General features: G+C 53.0%; 1 protein-coding gene across 1 annotated transcript in view; it reads right to left on the bottom strand.

The window, feature by feature from the left end:
• SPTB (spectrin, beta, erythrocytic) overlaps positions 1-13807 on the bottom strand; it is a 77562-nt gene that overhangs the window by 1780 nt on the left and 61975 nt on the right. Inside the window, exon 32 of the mRNA XM_011949766.1 lies at positions 2433-2689. Within this exon, the coding sequence (XP_011805156.1) occupies positions 2433-2689 (257 nt within the window). The remainder of the gene's footprint in view (positions 1-2432; positions 2690-13807) is intronic.

Raw genomic sequence — 13807 nt, 5'->3', positions numbered from 1 at the left:
ATAACATATATATTTATATATTATATATATATTTTTAGGCTGAGCCTCTGTCACTCAGGCTGGAATGCAGTAGCCCGATCTCAGCTCACTGCAGCCTACACCTCCTGGGTTCAAGTGATTTTCTTGCCTCAGCCTCCCGAGTAGCTGGGACTACAGGTGCAAGCCAAGGCTAATTTTTATATTTTTAGTAGAGATGGGGTTTCACCACATTGGCCAGGCTGGTTTTGAACTCCTGACCTCAGGTGATCCACCTGCCTCGGCCTCCCAAAGTGCTGGGATTACAGTCCTGAGCCACCACGCCTGGCCCATATCCTCAAATATTTCTTAAAATAATTTTGAATAGCTATGTGGAAGCCTATCACAATCCCTTTATTGATGAACCTTATAATACTGGAAAATTTGCCCAAAATTTAAATAGCAATGTGATGAATATTCTTACACATAAATCTGTGCCTGTAATTCTGATTTTACCTTGAAGTACACTTATAGAAGTGGAACTATTATGTTTTAAGACCAACAGTAAAAAATTAACTTTTTGAAGTATTTCTACATCCATTAGCGTATTTGATTCTCACTACAGAACTGTGAAGGAATGAACAGGGTTTTGTGTCAGTGATTGTTTTTTGTTTTGATGAGATGTGCCAAGCATACTAAACTTTTTAAAGGAGCAGATTTTACAAATAGGGCTCATGTCAGCCAGGCGTGGTGGCTCATGCCTATAATCCCAGCACTTTGGAAGGCTGAGGTGGGCGGATCATGAGATCATGAGTTTGAGACCAGCCTGACCAACATGGTAAAACCCTGTCTCTACTAAAAATACAAAAAAAACCCCTCAAAACAAAACAAAACAAAAATACAAATTAGCCAGGTGTGGTGGCACACGCCTGTAATCCCCGCTACTCAGGAGGCTGAGGCAGAAGAATCGCTTGAACCCGGGAGGCAGGGGTTGCAGTGAGCCAATATTGAGCCACTTCACTTGAGCCAGGGTGACAGAGTGAGACTGTCTAAAAAAAACAAAAAACGAACAAACAAAAAAACAAATACGGCTCATGTCAACTGGCATGTTTGATGAGAGCATCAAATTCATAACTGAAGAGGTAGGCTGGCCCAAGCCTCTTCACTCACGCATGGGAAGCATGTTGCTGCATTTCTACAGGAACAGACTCTGTTTCCTCCTCCTCTTCATCCTCCTCTGTCCCCCTCTTCTCCTCTCCCTCTTCTCCCCCCTTACTTTTGAGGGCAGGAAGGTGGGGAAACTAGTAGAGCACATAGGGAGGAAGTTCTGGAAGGTCAGAGAGAGAAACTGACCATGCAAAGCTGGCTGAAAAGCCATTTTACGAAGCCCCATTTCCCACTCCGCACTTAGGGATCTTTCCTCTAGCAGAAAGGCAGTTACTAAGAAGGAGCTGGGTCTTTGGAGAAAGAGCTTGCCTTGAACAAATGACTTAACCTTTCTGAGACTCTGTTTTCCCCATGGAAAAGAGAAATATCAATGTCACAGGATTGTTGCGAAGATGTTATCAGTCCTAACATAATGCCTAGCATATAGTAGGTGCTCAGTAAATGTTAATTTCCCCTTTCCGGGTAGACCGTCCATTTAAGCAATAAAGAAACCTTTTCAGGGCAACTGGGCCCCCAAATGGTTCCATTTTGGAATTTGGAATCCCTTTCATGAGTCCCCCAGACACACCCTGCATGCTCATGCTGCCAGCTGTCCCTGGGAATACGGCCGGCTTCAACCTCCTGGTGCTGCCCTATTTTCCTGGGACTCTGGACGGCTGCTAGAAAGAGGAGGCCCTCAGGGTCCCCAGACAGAGACAGCCCTAGATAGACCAAACCCAAGGGCATGACTGTTTCAGGGTCAGGAAAGGACTTAACCTTTGAGTCAGTTCCTTGGGGTCATGGAGTCACCAAATGACGGCACTGGAAGGGATCTCTGGGAGGCAATAGGCCATGCGCTACCCCCATCACTCCCATTTTACAGCTGAGGACACTGAGGCCTAGATTGGTAAAAAGTGGGGCTCAAACAAGGATGTTGTTAGTGCCAAGACCTACCTAACCTTTAGAGCTACCTATCCCTAGCCTTGGGATAATAGGATAATAATAGCTAGTGTTCACCAAGTGTGTTCACCTACTGTGTGCCAGGAACAGTATCTGTAGTGAAAGGACATACTGTTCTCATCATCCTCTCCTTCCAAATGGGGAAACCAATTTAAAGAGGTTGAGTAACTTGCATGAAGACATAAGATTTGAACTTGAACTCAGGACCAGAACTGGAGATGGGCTTTCCCATCATGCCAGGTAGCCCTTGGGGCTGGCCCAGAGCGGGTGCCCAGGAGCTCTCACAGGCCGAGGCAGAGGCTCTGCTGGCAGAGAGATCCCTGGGAGCTGTCCAACCTCCCCTCAGCCAGCAGCCTCTCTCCCGCACTCACCTGTTGGAAGCCTTCTTGTTGGGCCCCTCCAGGTCATGCTTGCGGCCCAGGTAGCCTTCCATCTGCACACTGTGCCCATGGTCCCGCGGGGCTAGCAGCGTTGCAGGCTCATCACCCTCGCTCAGAGGCGTATCTAGGGCCTTAAAGAGGGGCTCCGTGGCGGGCCTCTCGTCCCCAGCAGATTTCTGCCCATCCTCGTGCTGCCCCGGCGGTGGTGGCTGCTGCAGGTTCTGAGGCCATGTTGCCTCTTCTTCCCCCTGCTCAGGGCATAGGGAGGAGCACACCTTTCTGGGGGCTCTGGCCTAGAGATGGCTGTTCTCAGCAAAACTGGGAGGTCAGCAGCCACCCTCCCCGCACCCCCAAGCCTACTTCATTTCTACTCCCACCTCCTGGCTCACCCTGGTTCTCCCACAACCTGCTATGGGTGCCCACTTGCTTCTCTACTCTGCCTGTGCTTCTGGCTCTATTTCCACCCCATTCTTCCTTCAGAGAGCTGCACGGTGACCCCCTCTCTCCAATGTAACATAGCAACGGAAGGTTCTCAGAGTGAGTCAAAGGGGCCTGAGTGATTATTTCATTAAAGGGGTGTGAGGGAGGGCAGGTTCCAATGCTGCTGGCAAAGCTCTGGCCCCTCCCCTTGCTGCAGCCAGACACTCTCATGAGGAAAATTCTGCTGCTAAGACAAGTTCGACAACCACTTATAGTAGAATGTTGAATGGGAACTCTTCTGGTACCTTCAAATTGTGCCTAAAGCCCTAAAACTAAGGGTACCAGGTCCTAAGTCTGCCCCCGCCACCTTACAAAGGGAGAACCCAGACCCTCCCTGGCCAACAGGTCTAACAGGTCCTCTCTCCATCATTGGGTGAGAACTTTTTGGACAGGGCAGTGGTTCCTAACCCTGGCTGCCTTCCGCAATCACCTCAGGTGCTTTTAAAAGAAACGCTCTCAAGCTCCATCTCAAGATGCTGAGTTAACTGGCCTGGGGGGTCGGCACGTTGGTATTTCTTACTGAGCAGTTCATGGGACCTAATGCGCAGCAGCTGAGAATTCCCCTCGTAAGGAGGCACTGCCTTGGGGAACTTCTGTGGTCTTTATCTCCCTGCACCTCCCTGTGGAGACTTGGGGATGCCTGGCCCCGCCCAAGTCAAGGGCGGGGCCTCCAATGATGCCACTCACTGTATGACGTACAGGTGCCCACGAGAAGGGAAGCTGACCTGCCATTTCCTGGCTGAGTGTCTCCTTATGCTAGACCTTGCTGATCTGCCCTTTTGCCTGTTGGGGCAGCAGGGAGCGGCCTCCCATTGCCAGGCGGGACAAGAATGGGTGGATCTCCTCCATGCCAAGTGAGCACCAAGGAAGGCAGCCTCACTGGAGCCATCTGGCCAGGACCCAGTCCCAAAGGCCTGACTGCTAAACACCCTTCAGAAAGAGGTAGGAAGGCCCCCAAGTAGCTGGATGCCTGAAGCACCAAGGACATCTTTAGCCAGGAGGTAAGAAAAGGAAGTCCTTTTCCTGCTCCCTCCTCCCTGCCCCAACAACTGAAGACAGAGGTCCAGAAGAGTGCAGGGGAGGAGAGGGAAGGAGCCAGGAGAGAGCAGACCATGTTCTCCCTGGTCTGGGTCCTTTAGACCATGGGGCAAACCCGAAACAGAGGATGGAGGATGGGAGGATGTGGGCCCCATGTTGGACATCAGATTGAAGCTTTAAACTGAAACAACTGGGGAGACTTTTTATCCACTGAAAGTGACCGGGGTCTGCCTGAGGTGGCCTTAGGAATGGGAAGGGGGACTCAGTGGAGACACTGGAAGGCAGTGGTTGCAAGAAAGATAAAACTGGTCATGTTTGTATCTCATCAAGTTAGGACCGTTCAGTAAACAGGTTACATGTTAGGGTTCCAGTGAGATTTCATTTAAAGAAAGGGGTATGTGGCTGGGAAAGTTTGGAAACCACTGACCTAGTCTAACGCTTTCGATCTATAATGAGAAAACCAATGCTCAGAGAGGTCAAGTGACTTGCCCAAGGTTATACTGTCAGAGTAGGCAGATAGATATGAGTAGGAGGGGGAGCCCCTGAGAAAGGGAGGTCTGGAAAGTCTAACACCCCAGAGACCACCCAAAACATTCACGCTAGATATGAGCAGAGAGGAGGGGAAATATCTATGCAGGAAGGAATGCCCCAAGACACTCCTTAAGATGCCCAGTCATCACTCACTCTGCAGTTAACCTGTGGGAAGGTAGCCAGCTGCACGCTAAGGAGGGAAAGAAGGCAAAGGAGAAATTCCTATGAGATATGCAGGTGCAATAAATACCAATATACACCCTTCCTGGAGTGGCAGTAATTAGCAACGTCACCATTCGGTAGGATTCGTATCCGACACCTGCCCCTGCAGGTTCATCAGCAGACAGTAAGGGAGAGTCCCACAAACCTGGGGCAGGAACTAGGTGGGGCAAAAAGATGGAGACATAAGACAGAGGCAGGGAATTAGACAAAGGCAGAGACTTGAGACAGACGCAGGAACTTAAAGAGAGTGTGGAGGAACTTAAAAACCGCAAGGCAGAACTCTCGAGTTGCTGGGTCATCTTTTGAGCAGCCTGCTCTGCCTCATCTTTCAGAGTGTACTGTCTCTGCTGCTACTTCACTCTTGCTCTGAATACTGCTGCTTCCCAAGCAGACTTGCTGGTTCCTCTCTTGCAGTCTACTTCAATAAACTCCCAGGCCGGGCGCGGTGGCTCATGCCTGTAATCCCAGAACTTTGGGAGGCTGAGGCAGGTGGATCACGAGGTCAGGAGATGGAGACCATCCTGGCTAACACAGTGAAACCCCGTCTCTACTAAAAATACAATAAATTAGCTGGGCATTGTGGCACGTGCCTGTAGTCCCAGCTACTTGGGAGGCTGAGGCAGGAGAATTGCTTGAACCCGGGAGGCAGAGGTTGCAGTGAGCCAAGATCACACCACTGCAGTCCAGCCTGGGAGACAGAGTGAGACTCGGTCACTAAATAAATAAATAAATAAAATCACTGCTCTTTATTTTCCTTCATAAACCTTTTGCTTACATTACTACTTGGTCTCTTGGCTGAGTTCTTCCGAGTAAGACCAAGAATTGAGGACTCCGCATTTCCTGGTAACAACAAGGCTAACAGGTATAGGAGGCGGTTTGGAACATGCACGCCCAAAATGGACAGACCTGAGCTTTTATCCAATCTTTATGGTGTTCATCTTTTCCCACTTTAGTGGCCCCTGAGGGTTGTGGCCAGGCCACTCTTGTCTCTATGCATCTGGCAGCCTTTGGACCCTAGACTGTCTGCAACGAGCCAGCATTGGCCATAAGGATCTGGAGGCCTGAAAGCACTACCTGGATCACCGTAGCAGGGAGGAAGAGCAGGAGAGGCAGGGATGGGCCTGGATTGGGGTCCTTCTGTGGATCCTGCACTCTGACTTGGGTATACATCTGGGGAGGGCCTGCTTTTCCTCCAAGAGGGGTGGGAGTAGGTTTCAGAGGAGGGGACATGGGCTGCACTGTTGCTCCTGCTACCATCAGTGCTCTCCCTGCCCTTGGGTCTCAGAGAAGCAGCCATGGCAGATATAGGGAGGGAGGCTTGCCAGACCCTCTCAGCCATGTTTGCCCCTCTCACCCAGCCTCTGCTCTCCTGGGACTGGTTTTGCTAGAGACCTCTGTGTCCACATTTTCTTCCTATACTTCCATTCCATTTTCCTTCCTTTAGAAAACTGTCCTCTGAAAATAGAGATGGACTTTGCCAGGGCTGACTCCCAACTTAATCCCACCTTTCTTCTGTTTCCTCTTAATGGGTGCCTGGCCCACATTCCTTGGCAGGGACATTCAGAGGCCATGCCAGTGCAATCAAAAATTATATGGCCGGGGCACAGGTTGGCTTTGGAAAATGGGGTTTCCAATGTATGCAAAGATTTCTTTGGCGTTCCTGACTGCTCCTGTAGAGACAATTTAAAATGCATCCTGTCCTCTTCACCCTGAAGGCCAAGGCCAAGAATGAGGGTGAGAGATGAAGGAACTGGGCTCTGGCATGGCTTCCCTTCCTCTCTGGGAGAGGGGAGCGGACACAGGTGAGAAAGGTGGGGTGTAATGAAGGTGGGTACAGAAGACGGGGGAGAGGCTTTGGGGACAATCCTTTCATCCCTTTCTCAGCTCCCAGGAGTCTGGCCAACTCCCTGGAGGGGTACAAGGAGGAGGAACCAAGAGGGGCTGGGGTGAGGGAAGAAGGAGGACAGGGATTTCTAGAAGGCCCTGTGAGCAGAGACACCAGTGAGCTCTCAGAGGGAGCTGGCCCCTTCCCTCAGCCCTCTTCCTGCTCTCCCATCCGGGACCACCAGCAGAGGGCCTCATAAGAAGCCCACCCCTTCCCAGGTGTTGGGTCAGACAGGTCTGGAGTGAGAGTCCCTTGAATTCCATCTGGGGGAAGGGAGAGAACCTTCCTGACTCAGTTAGTGGGAGTGAGCCCGTGACCTACTTCACAGGTGGTTTGCAGCCTTTAAAAGTGAGGTCATGTCTGTAAATGTTGGCTCTCTTATGATCCTTCACCCCTGCCTATCCACCCCTGCCTCCCTGGGGCTTTGCTGAGCAATTATTGCGGCCAATGTCCTGTGGGGCTAGTGTAAGGATCTCAAAAACCCTCTTGTTCCTGGAGTAGTGGACGCTCAGGACTGAGAAATGGGGAAAGGGAATCTCAGCCACTGGCAAGCAAGGCCTCAGCCCCTCCTTTCTCGGCCATTTTCGGTTGGAACATTCTGAGGCTTGAGACAGGAAGGGGGAAACCATGTGAACAGGTAAGCAGTGCAGAAATGGCCTGAGGCCCTGCCTCAATGCTTGGAGTGGGGCGCTGAGGTGCAGGGGCCCCAGAAGCCAAAAGCAGAGGTCCCCAGGTCCGGCCGAAGATAACAGCCTGCTGCTGAGTGGAAGGCTCTGGTAATTCACAAGTGGATTTTACAAAGACCTCACAACTTTGTCAAGAAAAGACTTTGAGGAAGATTCTATGTAGATATATATCCAAGAGGTCAAATCCTTTTCTGAAGCAGGACCATTTTTTAAAAAGTTACTCTTGGGGTTCCCATCTGCCCAGGGAAAGTGCTCAAGCAACAGAGAGCAGGCTGGAGGGAGGGCCAGATGCTGCTGCCAGGCTCCTTTCTTGGGGGAGGGGAGGTGTGGGAGCCTGACACAGCCCTGCAAGCATGTGAGTGTGTATGTAAAGATCTTTTGCAATTCATAAGAGATAAGGAATTTCTCTGGGGCCTTTTATTTCTAGCCATGCCTCTGGGAAGGGTATGTAGGTAGAATCAACAATGGGGGCCTTATCAGGGAAGCCGGTGGGGGAGGCTGGGGATGGGGTAGATGAAGCTCATGTGAGAAAAGAGATTCTCAGAATTCTAAAGCTGGAAAGAGGCCTTGGGGTCATGGGATTCAGCCCTTCCTATCTCAGATAGGAAAACTGGGTTCCGGAAAAGCTCAGTGATGGCTGAGATTAGAGCACACAGCAAGTTTGTAGCAGAGCTGGGGCAAGAATCCATGGCCCTGCTTCCCTATCCACACAATGCCTCTCAAATTGGAAAGGGCACCACAGGTGGTGCAGGAAGGCAGGGAGCCAAGTAGCTGGGCAGGGACCCACCCATAACCCCCTGGCTGCGAACCTGCAGTGGGAGGCCTGTGGTCCTATTGGCTCAGCCCTGCATCTTTCTAGGCCACATCCATCAAGGACCTCCCAGCCGATCAGCTGAACCATCCACCCATGCCAACTGCGGGCCCTGGGTCAGGCTAGCAGCGTGCTTTGGCAGGAGGACCCACCTCCCCTGAGCCTCAGGGCTAATAAGAGGGGATGAGGTGAGGGTTCTCCGGCTGTCCCCCTGTAAGTAGGCCATGGTCTTAGGTGGGGACTGCTTTGACTGACAGGAGGCGGGATCTAGGGACAGAAAGCACCAGGAGAGGCAATGCTGGCTACTCATGTGGCTGAGGTGTGACTGAGGGACCGGCAGGTTTTACCCAAAGGCGCCACGTATGGAGGAGCTGATCTGAGGTTCCCTTCCAACTCTGCTGTAAGGCAGGGGCTGCTGCTGGAGTCCTCAGGTCATCAGGAAGATGCAGATTCCACCTGCACCACTGAGGGCTGTCACCCACCAGAGCAGGGGACACTCTGAAGGAGGAGAGTCGGCTGCTTGGAAGAAATTCTGGATGTCCAGCAGGGGGCAGCAAGGGAGTCTAGACCATAAGTGGAGGTGAAGGAGACTTGGGGAGTGCGCTGAATAAGGGAAGGCACTACCTTTAGTCCTCTGGTTTGGGGAATAGGCAGGGGGAAGTGTCTGAGCTGTGTGTACTGGCTGTGGGATCGTGATGTCAGAGGAGGGCAGGGGACAGGCAGCATTGGTTGCTGGTTGACAGGGATCAGTGGAAAAGAGGGCACAGCCCTTTTGGGGCCTCACAGGATTGTAGTCAAACCAACAGGGAGAGGCTGCAGGCTCCCAATGGGTGGGGGATGACCATCTCCGGGTCTTTGCAGTCTTGCAAAGTCAAGCAGGAGTCTGTGTAAGCTTGACTTTTTAGGGTCCTGCCTTGCTAGGAAACTGGCTTGGGTGGGGGAGGTAGGGGGTTGGGGTCTCCACAGAGGATGTGCAAAACAGGCCCGAGACATGGGCAGATGGGTAAACGTCTTCTCTGGGCCAAAGGAGGTGAAGGTGTATGTCCAAGCTCAGCCAGCAGGTGGCGCAGGGGACTGCACACAGACGACAAACTCCTCAGGCTCCCAGGAGAAACACAACCCGGCTGGGGACCACAGGGTCTTTCAGAGGTTCTGAAGATGCTCAGCGAACCCGGATGCATTTACAAGCAAAGAACACAGGCGACAATGTCTCTCTAAAGGTGATGCCAACGAGAACTAGGGCCTGAGGATGCACCCCAGAAACAGACTGACCGCGGCAATGGGATGCATCGTGCCATGACTGGATTCGTATTAGAATTCACGTGCTTTTAAGAGATGAAGGACTGAGGTGGGGGACGGAGAAAAATGAAGGGACTTAAATGATCACCTACTAGGTGCCAGCCGCTCTACCTACATCGTCTCTTCCAATCCTCCCAGCCTCTCTACAAGGCAGGTAGTTGTTACCCCCTGTGTTACAGATGAGGGAAACTGGGGGTCATAGAGAATGAGTGACCTGTCCATAGTCATACATTAGTGAAGAATGTTGAAGATGCAGGTCTGCCTGGCACCAAACTCTGTGTTCTTACTAAATCCTGCTGCAAGAGGAGAGACCTGTATCCTCACTCCAGAGGAAAGCACCTGTACGATGGGGTTTGCAGTCTAAATGAGATGACCTTGGCTTATGCAAAACACATGGCTGATTGACAGAGGCAGCATAATCATGCCAGAGCTGGAAGAGGGGCTTGGGGCCAAACAAGACCTCCTGCTAGATGCCTTAGGCAACCAAAGAGTTCTGGTGACTTGTGGGGTGCAGGGAGCAGGCAGCCAAGAAGTGCCTCTGGCAGCCAAGAAGTGCTGCCCTCGCCCACTGTCTGACGTCTCAGCTCTTGTCCTCTGGGTGAGAAGGGCTGTCACTGGGTGGGTTGGAAAGGCTGTTCAGAAGACAGTTGTTTGCAAGAGAAGAAAAAGAAATGGTTTGTTGAGCTGAGGGCAGCCAAAGAGATGAAGAGATGGCAACTTACGGTGGGCAGAGACAGATGCCTTAAAGGAGAAAGCAGAGGCTGTTGCTGAACAGGGGGAAAGAACCAGGGCGGGGAGCTGAGGCTGGGATGCATGGTGAGGAGTCCCCTGGATTGCAGGCCAAGGGATGGGGAGGGGCTCTTATGAGAAGTCGGGTAGGAAAGCAGTCCAGTGCAACACTGCACCCCAGAGTCCAGCTGTCTGAGATGGCAACTGGGGGGCCTGGCCAAGATGACAGGAAGGGAAGTAGGGCAGAAGGGCACCCGGTAAAGCAAATGGAGGGGAAGCGGAATGGCAGTGTGCAGGGGAGGAGAAACCTGGTCCACTGTCACCAGGGTGTGAGAAGAAAATGAGGCTTCCTCAGGAGCTGTCTTCACCATGCCCACCACCTGTGTGACCTCTTCAGGTCCCTGCCCTGGAGGAGCTGATGGCTGCTTAGTCGCTCAGTGGTCCTGAGCCAGCCACTCAGCATTTGAAAGACTAGAGAGAGCTAGAAGACACTGACTCCCCCATCGGCATCTGCCACCCAGTGGTCACGTTGTCCGCTTCAAACCCATTTCTGAGATGCCTCCAGTGTTAACTGAGTCTCATCCTGAGGCCATCAGTATCTAGGATGTTCTGAAACACAGCCTGAAAGAAAGAATTTAGGAAGAGTCTTTAGAGCAGAGGGGCCAGGAATATTAAATCTGATGACAGCAAAGAGAAAGGGACGTGCCCAGCAGCGGGCAGGTGTCCAGAAAGAGCCTACAGCAGGTTCCTCCAGGGAGACAGGCGCAGTGCCAGAGCGTAGGCAGACACACCCCTGCCACACTGACTCAGGCGTACTGAGGGTAGACAGGAACACGCCCAGGTTTTGGGGAAAACTGACATTATTTCCAGCTGGGTCTGCCCATTACCAACAAACATAAGATTTGCATTCGCTGCAAAATGTCTGAAAGAGTAGCAGGAGGAGAAGGAAAGACTGGGAGAGCTTGTTCAGGCGAGAAGAAACACAGCTGCTGTTTCCACACCCACATCTCTTCCATCCAAGGACGTCAGAGCCCCACCGCTGGCCGCTGATTAAAGCTCCTGGCTGCCGGCCAGGGAGGCTGCTGCTGGGGGAGGTGCCCAGGTTGCCAAAGGGCAGCAGCAGCTGGAGCTAGCCAGCCAGACACCGGCCAAGAGGTGGTCCTGGCTGCAAGTCCAGTACCTGCTCAGCACCTCATGTTCGTAGGTGCTGGTTACTTCCCTGAAGCCACATAAACCTTTAAATCTATGGGAACGGAGAAGCAAGGGACCTAGGAGTCTCAGCTTCCATGTTCAGCCCTAGCGAGATGCTCAGGCCCTTTCTCCAGGGTCGCTGGCTGCACAGGCGGTGCTGGAAGGCCTCGCGCAAGAAGGGCATCTGTGAGCTGCCCTTGGGGAAGACAGCTTTCCCTGACTTTCTGATGAGAAGGCTGATCATGAGGGGCACCCAGCAGCTGCTTTCTGGAGTGGCCTGGCATCCCGGGGTCCCTCTGCACTACAGCCTGGATCTAGCCTTGGGGCTTGGAGGCAGGCAGGGTATGTTTATCCCACACAGTGAGCCCTAGCAAAGGTGATTAGGAGCACCAATCCCTTTCAGGGACGTCACACATGGCGTCACCGCAGCCCTGCTGAGGGAGTTCTCAGAGCAGTTCCCGCTTCACTTCCCAAAACCAGAATTAGGCTCAAGGGACAGGAAGATGCGCAGGGCTGTGCACTGGGGACCTTTAGCCTGGGGGGACTTGCAGCATCTTCAGTACCATTTCTTCTCCATGCAATCCACCTCCTTCTCTCCCAGGAGAAAGCAGCCTCTCACCACACGTTACGCTGGGGCTTCTCAGGCACCCTGAGCCCGGGAGGTGGGGGATGCTCAGCAGGACCCCCAAGTCCTTCCCAGGGCCACAGCCCCAGGTGAACGGGAGGTGCTCAGTCTTGAGCAGGTCTGCCTGTTCACTGCCAAGGGTTTCCTGGCAGACCTGGGCCTCCTTCAGGGCACTATCCTGGTGGTGCAGCCCCACCTCTACTCCCCCACAGGGACAAAGGCAAACACCCTAGCCCTTTACTTCTTCTTTCCCATCTCCCGTCTTACACCAGTGGGTACCTGAGACCAGCTGGGTACCATACATTAAGCACCAGGCAAGAGGAAAGTGGTGAAAACTACTTCTCCCAGCCCCTCCCTATAATTTGCTAAATTGCTGACATACAGGAATGTTCCAGACTTTCGGTAATTCTCCAGAGAAGGCTTTATAAGAGCATGGAGACTCAGGGGATTAGGTGGTTTATCTTAAATCATGCAAGAAGTTTCCAACAGAATTGAGGACTAGAACCCAGATGTCCTGACTTCCCCTCCAGCAGTTTTGTCTTTTGTGAGTGAGGTCTCGTTTCTTCTGCCTGGCCTCCTATGCACTTACCTTTATGAACGTATTGGCCTTTACCAGAACATGCTTTTATGTGAAAAGGCAAGAGGTGAGGGAAGGTGGTGGGACCGTGCAGTGATGTGCTTGAGAAAGAGGCTGACGTGTGGGATGGCAGCTCCAGTCACCATGTGCACACACGCAGGGAAGGAGAGGACTGGGGAGGGTGCCGCCCTGTGGTGTGCAGCTGTCCAGGCAGGAGCAGGGGTGCCTGGTCCACTCCCATCAGCTCCCCCCAGCAGGAAGCCGACATGCACAGTGAGGGATTGTACATGAAGCAACACTGCATGGATCTATTCTACAGGGCACTGACACCAGACCACACACAGAGGACCAGCAGGAGAGCCACCATCCCCCAGGCCTATCCCAGAGGGGAGGCGCAGCCATTGGTCATCCCTCCCTGGGAGAGGCCTGCGGTTCTGTGAAGGGGTAGTCCCGGGCAGGCTGGAGGGACCGGCCGCTGGGCTTTCGAGGACTCTTCCAGAGCCAGGTTGGGCTTTCCCAACAGGCTGTGTCCTCCTCTTTCTCCCATTGAATGCGGATGGGGTATTAGGAGGGCCTAATACCTCTGAGGTTCATGGATCCCCATGAAAACTTAACAAAGGGCTCAGAAGACAGCAGCAGCGGGAAATCTGTGCATGAGGCCTTGGGTCTGGTGTTGAGTCACCATCTGGTTTCTTTCCGGCACCGGGCACAGTCCAGTCTTCCCATCTGCTGGAGTGGCTGGCTCTCCAGAAGGGGTCTCGAATGTGGGCTCACTCCTTCCCCCAAAGAGATCATCAGGTCCAAACAGGTTTTATTCCCCCCAACCCGGTGACATTCAGGTGTTGGCTGGAGGCGGCTCTGATGCACAAGTAATTACATTTGCACGGACACACACGACACAGACAATGGATGGAGTCGCTCTGGTGCTCACAGAGGAGCCCGCACACTGGGACACTGCCACATGCAGACACACAGGGACGCACGGCAGAAGCAGGCGGGGGCAGGGCGCAGGGACGGCCCCAGCCCATGTCCGCAGTCTATGCCGGGCCCCCAAAGTTTGCTCTCCTTTCGGCAGGGGCTGTTGCTGGGAAAAAGGGGCTGGGACGCAGTCCACCACAGACAGGGAAGCGAGACCCCACATGTGACGCCGGGAGCTTCAGAGGGAACTTCTGGGAGAGACCCTTCAGCAGGAGCCCAGCAGTGCCCTCTGCTGGGCATGGTGGGCTGGTGCAGCTATGAAAGGGAGGCCTCTGGCCAGGCTGGAGGCCACAGAGGGGTGTGGGGGGGGAGGG

The sequence above is a fragment of the Colobus angolensis genome, unplaced genomic scaffold (assembly GCF_000951035.1).
Source record: "Colobus angolensis palliatus isolate OR3802 unplaced genomic scaffold, Cang.pa_1.0 Scaffold3, whole genome shotgun sequence".
Lineage (NCBI taxonomy): Eukaryota > Metazoa > Chordata > Mammalia > Primates > Cercopithecidae > Colobus > Colobus angolensis.
Note: the sequence above shows the minus strand (reverse complement) of the source record. Positions and strands in the feature narration are given on the sequence as shown.